Source organism: Eutrigla gurnardus, assembly GCF_963514095.1.
Source record: "Eutrigla gurnardus genome assembly, chromosome: 2".
NCBI lineage: Eukaryota > Metazoa > Chordata > Actinopteri > Perciformes > Triglidae > Eutrigla > Eutrigla gurnardus.
The window spans coordinates 16,806,927-16,817,388 of NC_139916.1; the positions used below are offsets into that span (position 1 = coordinate 16,806,927).

At 38.1% G+C, this 10,462-nt stretch overlaps 1 protein-coding gene across 1 annotated transcript; it reads left to right on the forward strand.

Moving 5' to 3' along the window:
* The first annotated feature begins 1,276 nt into the window (after positions 1–1,276).
* Positions 1,277–9,618, forward strand: vamp3 (vesicle-associated membrane protein 3 (cellubrevin)). Its single transcript, XM_084024285.1, has 5 exons — positions 1,277–1,381; positions 4,452–4,530; positions 6,664–6,822; positions 7,265–7,316; positions 7,613–9,618. Coding segments are annotated over exons 1-5 (309 nt in total). The 5' UTR covers positions 1,277–1,379; the 3' UTR covers positions 7,630–9,618.
* Positions 9,619–10,462: the final 844 nt, after the last annotated feature.

Consider the following 10,462-nt stretch of genomic DNA (forward strand, 5'->3'; position numbering starts at 1 on the left):
TTGGATTATTTTGTAGTATAATGTTGTGACTAATATTTAAATATATATTTGACCTCCCATGAAGCTTCAGAGCACATTCAGTGCAAACTAACCATTCTTAATAGGAAGCTTTATATGAATATTTTTAATAAATGTATATAAGCGTATATGAATACATACATATACACATTGCTACATGCATTTTGTTTTATCATTTGTTAATTAAAAGGACTGTAACATTAAAGGTCTTAGTAAAATGCCACCATGACGTGAATTATTTGCAAATGCTGTCACAGGGCGTGTACAAAATTAATTATTTGGCTCTTGGGAGATCAAAATCTTTCCAGAGGGTTGTCAACAAGCCTGTGTCATCATCTCCTTTGTTTGGACCGTGTGTCCTGTGTGCTGTTATTGTTGGGTTGGTATTATTATCAGCTCACACTGTGTTTCCTGTAATGAATTCATATCCGAAACAAAGAAACAAACACTTCTGTAGTTTCTATTTTAAGTCAGAGGAATGCACAAAATATGATCCAGCAGTTTTCTTTCTTATTCCAAATATTCCACATTTGAACAATAAAATCTCCAGAAATCATTTTGGGACCACGTCAAGTAACATTTTTACAGCTATGAAACACGTGTAGAAGGATACTCCTAACGTTTTAAATATAAAATGTAACGTTTTAGTTCCCACATGTCACATGCTGATCACGAGCTTCTCCTCGCATGTCTTGTTGACAGTTGACCAATAGAATGAATGCAGAGTGAAAATAGACAGATTTAAGGCGTTACTTCTCTATTTTAATGAATAATCCTCTATCGTACCATATTTCCAATTACAAGCTCGCTTTAAAGTCATAATCCAATGTTATGCGGTGATAATTGTAACTATGTACGGAGGACGAAAGGCTACTGCCTCTTTAATGCTGCCTCCACGTTCACACCGTAAATCACAAGTTTTTTTAAAAGTAGTAAATACAAATACCTTCTAATCTGATAACAAAATGTACCGGTTGATATGATTCGACTTGTTGAATGATACTTTACCTGAGAAATCGAGTAGCACAGGATTACTTTGGAAATGATAACACAGTGAATACGGAACACCACACATCGGCTTTGAAATGTAGTTTTAATATATTAATTGTGGTCAAATGTAAGAAAATATTATCTTAATATGAATTGTCATAACATCTTGGTTCAGTAAATACCAATGAAGATTCACAATTGACTGTGTTTTTAGATTGATGGACGCTATCTGTCGTTTGCATGTGTAATACTACTATTTCCGATAGCACCCGAAGGCAGCATAACAACCAGTAACTGTTACGGCTTGACACTTTAGCTTTAGCTTGCGGAAGAAACAGCGTCGGTGTCGTTCAAAGAATTTTCTCTTCACAATGTAAGTCTATCAAGTTTCTAACAAAGTTTTGTAAACACAAATCTTACTTGGTGAAACCTGCCTAACGTACAGGCCTTCCGGTTAGTTTGGTGAAAAAGAAAAAGAGCAACGCCCAAAACTTTGTAACTAACGTTAGCACGCAACAAGTGCTGGGACGGTTGTTTCAAGATTTAGCTAAGCTAACTATCGCAGCGTAACATTAGAGCTTTGTAAGTTTGCCCAACACAAACTGCGTGAACGTCGATTTGCTAGTTAAGTGGACAATTAAAGAATACAATAGCGGGCTTTTCTAAAGTCCACATGTGCCATTTTTCAATGTAAACGTTGGACAATGATCTTAATGCTAGCTTAGCCTTACCTTATGGTTTGGGCTTTCGTTTTGGTTGACCTAGTTAATACCTAAGTTATGCGAAAACAGTCAGTTAACGATGAAGGCGAATTTAAAACATCTCGTAGTAAGTTGCGGTTTCAAGTATTGCAACTGTAATTGGGAATAACTAACAATTTGAGCAAAGCAACGTCAGCGTTTGTGTTAACAATGTCCATTTTTAACAGGAAATGTATTAGTTGTTGACCTTTTGTTAGTAACTTTAGTCAATAAGCGTGAGTACGAGAGGGTAATTAAAGTGGTGTTACTAGGAGTAAGTAAAGCCTTGTTGACATCTTTAACTCTATCAAACTTTGGTGATTGCAATGGAAATAACACATGCCAAGTCATATTCCTTTGTTTACTTATTCCTGTTAACCTCCCCCGTCCGTTCATCCACTCCCACCCAGCACCCTACTCCTACCTAGCACCCTGCGTAGGAATTCTGTCTAAAGTGATTCATGTAAAGTTAGTTCCAAATGTAGAATAAATAAATAAATAACCTCGATTTTTCAACGTTATTTTGTTGAAATATATGGTGTTTTTATTAAACCAGCAATTGACACAGTGTTGTAAACAATTTGTCTTAATGTTGGGATTATTTATTAAATTAATATTGTCACTGATTGTCATGAAAAAGTGTTTGATATGCTGCAGTTTCACAGTTCACTATTCAGTACGTGGCAGTCCCACTACATGGGCACCTCACACTTGAATGTTACACAGGATGGTTCTTGCCAAGAAAAGCAGTGGGATTCCTAATAACTCGTCTGTGGATGGTAATATTACACCAGACCTGTTCCATTTTACACCAAAAGAATATCCGCTTTTACCATCACACAACAGATTTAGAGATCCATAGACTTGACTAAACGGGTTGAGTAACCGTTTTGTTCCTCAAACTACTAAATAATTTTGGGTTCTAAGTAAATTGCAGTGAATTTGGACAAAACACGGAATGTAAAAGGCAGCAATCAAATGGCACACTGTAGGGTGTTGTTGTTGTTTGGTTAAAAGTTGTGTTTTGTGTATGTGAAAATGTGAACATTGAGACGCACGACAAATTACAGAAAATATTCTGATAAAGGGAAGTGAAGCATACAGCCCTTTGATTCTATTCCTTATGCATTTGCATGAACAAACTGTAAAACATTGAAGTGAAACTAAGCCCCATAATTCAGTTAAATGTAATTTTACTTATAGTGTCCTATCACAACAAAAGTTATATCAGGACATTTTTCATACAGAGCAGGACTAGAACAAGCTCTTTTCAGAGTCGATTAATTTCAGAGTCTTAACATCACCTAAGTGTAAGCTTTACAGCATGACAGTGACGAGAAAAAACTGCCTTAACAGACCAGGAAATTGCTTTGGACAGTTTTATGTAGGCTACATGAATACATCTCAATCTTGCGGAAACCCTTAAGTAAATGCATATAATTAGAAAGGTGAGGTGATAGTTACTGTGTTATCCTAGTAAAACAAAAGGTTGACCTCTTATCACTTGTAATGTTTGTGTCAAATCGGTTGGCGGTAAATGTATTAAAATGGGTCGGAGAGAGGTGACAGTCATGGACTTGGTGAAATTAGTGGAAGGATACATGGGATCTATGCACTGTTCTCGAGCTAATCTGAAGGCCACATGAAGTTTGGAGGTCTGTAGACTCTGCAGAAAGTTAGCGACCTTTGCGCACTATGTGCCTCAGCATCCGCTTATCCCGCTCCGTCCCAATCACTTTCACTTTGTTATAATCCCACTGACAGTTGACTGTGGAATATTTAGGAGCAATTATTTGGATCGGTGAGTGAATACTTGCGATATAGTGTATGGCGCTATATTGTATGTCATACAGTTTTTGTGCCCTGTTACTGTGCAATATCTAAAATTGAATTAAGTCACTATTCATGTTCATTACACCTGTGCTGTTTGTCATTTGTCATGCGTATCTATTTTATAAAAAAATATATAAATTACAGGGATAAATATGGTGACATTGCAAAGTGAGGTATCAGATTATTCGATCAACAGTTTATTAATAATCTAATCAATTTCTAATCAACAGGTCATTCACAGGTTTTTTTCTGTCTTCGATAATAGTGACCTAAATATATTTGGGTTTTGGACAGTTGTTCAAACAGATCAAGACATTTTGAGACATCACACACTGATTTAGACGAGGCACATAATTATAAAGATTAGCCCGTCTATTCATCATTGTTGGGTTTGGTGTTTGTCTTCCTTTTGGAAAGAGTTACGTCATGGATTGTTATACTTGAGGAAATGAATTGGGCAGAGCAATGCTGTTTCATGTCAGAGGGTGGCAGTAGCTAACCACTGCAAGAAAAGGACTGTGGGGACCAGAATACACCATTACCTCATCGTGACAGCATTCTCATTTTGCTTTGGAGCCAGACGTTGGTGCCATTTCTACTAAAGTTAATTGGGCGGGCATACCAAGGCCCATTATTACCCATCATATCTGTGTTGATATCAGATTGAATAGACTGTATTTTGTGCTTCAGTGTTTCTTTAAAACTTCTAAAGTCACAGGTGTGTAATGACTAATTCATTTATTAACAAATATTTTCAATGGTTTTGACTGATTCGGGAATAGCTATGGGACAGACAACTTGTGCTTTGTGAAACGTAACAGAAGACAATAGAAGACTAATAGCTACACTTAATTGTCATAATTTCACCAGGTCAGCAGCCGGTCCAGAAGGTTCTGGCGCAGCGTCAGGCAACAAACGCTTGCAGCAGACCCAGGCCCAGGTGGATGAGGTATGATGCATAATTTTTTCCACAATGAGCCCACTCGTATTATTGAAACCCCCTCCCCTCAGACTCCCTTCTTCCCTAATGTCTTTCTGGAGAAGAAGAGACTTGCATAACCCTTGGCAACAGTGTCATGAATCACCACAATGTGGAATTAGTAGCTCTCTAATGCTCTACCTCCACGTGTCCGCTCACATGCCAGAGAAAAATTATATTCAAAACCATGTCAGTGAGGCCACCAGGAAAAAATTGCTGCTAAATCTCACTCCTCTTGTGGTTTTGTTCTAAATCTTCTTGACTGTTCTCTTTCTTGGTGTGATATTGCTGATGTTAGCCCCTCCTACACAGAACTTTAACCTGAGCATGTCACACCAAGCCTCCAGTTGGCTGCCAGAGGCTTATATAATCACTGCCTCCATGGTTATGTAAGATCTGCATGGCCCTACACACTTGTCTCCCTCCTGCTGCTCTGTCTGAGAGGAGGGGCAGTTGTGAGGTTTGTGGATCAGTGGAACATATGGGTTATGTGTAGTTTGCAATACGGTGTGTGTGCACATGCATGCATGTCTGATTTTATGTGAACTCTGTCATTAAGCACCTTATTTACTGTGTACAGTAAGATATATTGGCATTATGGGCACTTTCTTTATATAGTCTTAGTGTTGATATCTTTTTTTATATTGTACTTTTTTATATTGTACTTTTCTTGTTAATGCATGTTTATTATTATTATCCTTATCTTTACTGTCGTGCTGCTGTAACGTTGTAAATTTCCCCACTGCAGGATGAATAAAGGACTATCTTATCTTATCTTATCTTATCTTATCTTATCTTATATGGGTGCATTTCCAATCAATTCTACAAAGTGTAAAAAAAAATTAAAAAAATGAGGCTATGATGCTTTGTTGATCTTCAATAAGGTCTAGTAGTCAAGATTACCCAACATGCACCTAAACGAATATAGTGCATAATTTGAGCATTTCAACAACATAAATCGTGTGAATATGGTAACTTTACTGACAAGCTGAGGTGGATGAGCAGTAAACTTCATGTTTGAATTTTGTAACAGTAAGTTTGGCTCGTAATGTTGAGATGAGGCACAATCATGTTTATAAAACACAGCACACGGCCTATATTTAAAATTCAGCACATAATTCTGGAGGACGACATGATACTGACCTAATCCTGTCCCTTGTATTGTAGGGATCAGGTTTTTAATCTCGTTAATGATGTAAACAAACTGCCCGCATACAGGTCGCTGTTTTCATCGGGTTTTCATCCGTTTAAATATTCTGTTACGTCCCCATTTGGAAAACATGCAACTGTAAACTGTCAACAACACAGCACTACTTACGATATTGCTTGTTGCCAAAATATCTCACAGATACGTTACTTATAGAGGGAAGAAAGCCGCATTAGCGTCATTGTGGCTAGCGCTAGCTACGCTAACACACACATTGAGTTACCGTCCAAAACGTTACACAGACATGTTAACTAACCATTCAGATACGTCCGGCTGCATCCACGGCATCAGAACTTCTACAGGAGCTGCTTCTTGTTCTGGGTCGGAGTCTGGTTTGAAGCGGTACGGCTGAACCGCTGTATTGTTTGTAGCGTAGAACCATAACCATGGCAACAAGCAGGACGTGGACAGCACGGGGCGGAGAGACGCAACCACTTCCTCAGGAGGAGCAGGGTCTCATTAGCATAAGTCTACACCCCGTCAGAATCACCAGTTTGCAGGGGTGGGGTGAAAATGAGGAGTATGAGCCACTCTGAAATACATGTTCTGGTTGTTTTTTCCATTTGAGTAATTTAAAGACCAGGTTTGGAGACATCAATAACTTATATTAACTTGTTGAAAAGGAGCATAATAGGGCCCCTTTAAGATAATTGATGGATGGATTATCATATTATTTGTTGAAATTGGTTGGTACTGGCTTATGTAACACACTTCAGATTTTGTTTTACATGAAGAAAAGATTCTTTGATGATTATCAAAAAGATCTATTTTGATATCAAAACATATTGAAACCTAAGTGCACTATATGACCAGGGGAGTGATCTGAAAAGGTAAAAGTATTTTTTTTCCTATACTTTACAATGTGTGTGTGTGTGTGTGTTTTGTGGCGCGCATAGGTGGTGGATATTATGCGCGTCAATGTGGACAAAGTGCTGGAACGTGACCAGAAGCTGTCCGAACTGGATGACAGAGCAGACGCACTGCAGGCTGGAGCCTCCCAGTTCGAGACCAGTGCTGCCAAGCTGAAAAGGAAATACTGGTGGAAGAACTGCAAGGTGCCTTAATACAGTTTGGCTCCCATAAAAACACCAATTTTTTACCACTGTAAATGAAATCACTAACTGATCTAAAATGAAGTCCCTACTTGAAGTCCCCTACAGGTAGTTGTCTTCTGTTAGTCTTGAAAAATCCTCACCCTTATAGCTGTAGTCTACTATTTGAAAGGTTTGAAAAAAGTATTTCTCTCTCACCCCGACCGCAGTACGTCCCCGATCCCAAACTGCTCGGCGATCGCTCCCCACAATCCCCCCCTACAGCTTTAATTAATATTCACCCAATGAATCATTTAATTACCCTATACGACATATGTTACATACATGTACCACTATTAATAGTGAACTTGAGTGGGGAAAAAAATCAGTATCAAATAATATATTGCCATACTAATTCCACTTAATGTGTGTGGCACTGAATTTGCTGTACCATTACCCCTTACAGATGTGGGCCATCCTGATAGCTGTCATTGTGATCATCATCATCATCATTATTAGTGAGTATCAAGCCTGCGTTTCATCGACACTTGTATCAGAATGTGTTGCTTCAGATTTTCAAAAGATTCTCTTAGATTCTCAATTAATTTATGTTCATAGAACTTTATGTAGTCATTTTAATTCCTTATTTAATTGATCTTGGATATAGATGTCACTGTCATGTTCAATATGTTCATAGGTACTTTAATGAAATCGGAAATACTCTTGTTTGTCATTACATTCTTACTTTCTTGGTAAAACGAATTACTTGATATAAGTCTTTAATCTAAAATGTTCTTATCTACTTTATTCATAGTTTGGAGGTATTCCTAAAACCGAAACAAGAGAAGGAGGGGAGGAAATGATGAAGAGGAGGGGAGCAACGTACATAATTAATGTCTCGGAGGAAGACGTCCAATGATCACTGGCTGCTTTTTCTCCTCCCAGGGGGGGTCTTCATTCTTTGTCCTGGTTTGGTGTGTGTGTGTGTGCCTGAGTGCCTGAGTAAATGATTGTCATAATACCAGAGTTTTACTCTGCATTAATACACCATAACAGACATCTTTAAACTTACAGTTCCATGCCACTTGCCAAAGAAAACAGGAACGGATTGATAATTAAACTCAACCATTACCTATTTAAAAAAAAAAAAGTACAACTGAATCATCAAATTGCATGTACACACCCACACACACACACCTACTTCAACCTCAGGACTGGACGTGAAGAATGTTGTTGTAAACTCCTCGACTCATATTTACTTTTTTGTTTTTTATTAATAGCCATTGATTTTGTGTGCCAGGCTAAGAGAAGTGCCTTTAAGAGTATGCTGTTCTGTGTTTGTTTAGATTGTAACAGTAACCTTGCATATCATTGAACAAATGCTCCTTTCCAATACATACACCTTTGTACAGATGCCAATATTTTGTTTTGTTTCCCCCTCATTTAAAGAAATCTCTGGTAACTCATTTCATGAGTTTTTGCTGTGCCTGTTCAAACAGAAACTGAATTGCTTGGCCTCCGGTGTTGCTGCTTGCACCTTTCTCGACAACCACTCATCCAAATAACTTCACGCTCAACATTGCGCCTCCTTGGGTCCTGAGCGATACACATGCCATGACATAGCTGCATCCCCTATTAAGGTCATTATGGTGCCAAGTGCACCTCAATTGGGTGGAAAAGCTCAATATTGACGGAGAGCGAGCTGTGACTCAGCATATTTTTCGGCAGTGTAACAGTTAGGAGTTCCCTCTCAATACACTACACAGTGAGTACATAACGCACTGCTAATAAATATGTCCCATAGATCTCATGACACTGCATTTACTCTGGCCCCCAGCAATACAAACAGCAAGTGTGAAGTCGATTGGATTAATGGTTGTAGAACAGGCAGATATACATACATATAGACAGACTCCTCCCGTTGGTGGTTACGGTCGATGTGGAATGGTGGGATGTGATCCCGTATTTTATTTATGCACATGGTTTAGTCTAATTTCTGTGTGAGACGTTTGATTTTGGATTTAATAAAGAAGAACTTCATTGGTCACCCAACAACAAATAAGCTATCTAGTATCACACTGTTGAACCAACTGATCATAACTGACCTTGTCATCTTCCATTCAGGTAGGAGTTAGTTACAGTAAACAACTAGTATGAGTTTGTCTTTAGATAAGTGCCTCTGTTAAGGCCTACAGCCTCACAGCTAGGCAAGGCTAGAAAACTGTGTTTTAAAAAGTCAAATAAGTGCTACACTGGGTTAAAAGTGGCAAAGTGTCTCAGTCAGGTGCTCTGAAGGATGTGCCAGACAGTTTGCCTTTGTGATTATATTCAAACACAAATGGTACAAATGTAGTATTAGACAGATGCCTTGGGTTTCTCCAATCCAATGGAGAACATCCAAATTACAGCTGTGCCTTATGGATCATATACGTATACAAACCAGTGAACTGAACTGTCAAAACAAATACTGTGCTGCTTGCTTATTCAGCTGAGCTTATTAACCTTTAATAAAGTCTTTTGTTTAGTCACACTGCATTCATCGTAGCAGATCAATGCAAAGCTCTTCTCACGTGTGATATTTTAGTTTTATCATATCTCTAACGATAGCTGTTCTTTTTTTGCAATATAAGTAGAATTAACTTTAAGAAGATAGTATAGTATTTGTGTCGGGGCTCACTACTGCCGAAGATCATACGCGTTTGAGTGTAGAGAAAAACTTTGTTGTGCAATGACGGTGTTATGTACCAACACTGGATGATTGCATTCCCTGCTGTTGCCTTCATCTTATTAAAATAAATGTATTTTAATGAGATAAAACCATTTGGAGTTATTTTGTGCATTCATTTCACTCTGTCTGAAAATGTAATGATGACATTACAACTGTTGACGTTGCCTTTTCAATATGTTTTTATGACATTATCTTATTAGTAGCTAGTTGGCCTTAACAGTGCATGCATGTATGTTAATTAAAATTAACAGTATACAAGGATGGGCTCTTAAAAATGATTTCCAAATTAATGTAGATATACCCAAACTGTAGTGATTAAACAATATAGGAAACAATATATTCAAGGCCACTGAAAATGCATTCGTGGAACAGGCTTTTATCACAGTAGTGTGGAATTGTCATCATTCTCTTATGTCCACACCCAGCCACTTCCAGCCCTTGCTTATGTCTCACATCTGGGACTGGATTTGAAAATAAGTGCATCTTTGGCCATGAATGCCTTTTGCAAAAAAAAGAAAGAAAAGAAGATGATGCAACTTAATTCTCAAAGCGTCTGCTTTTTTAGTTTGTTTTTTATCTATCAGTGACAAAGGTTACTCTTATCAACCTTAGCGCTATGACTTGCTGTCACATGGCTAGTGCTGGTCCAGCGTTATTGGTGGCTGTATCATCCTTGATTCCTCTGTTGGAGCCGGATACAGCCACACTTCCTTATTAATTCATTAAATTGCATATAGTGTGCTCACTGCTGAGCAGCTCACTGGCCACCACCTGACTCTCACTGACACCAGAAATATTCTAAGAAAAGCAGTTATGTAGGGTTACGTCATTGCTAACTTTTCCATAGAAAAAATAAATGGTCTGTTATTACCAATGCCATCTTATGTCTAGCTTTCTCTTATGAACATTCAGCCTATTTACTAGCAGACCCATGAG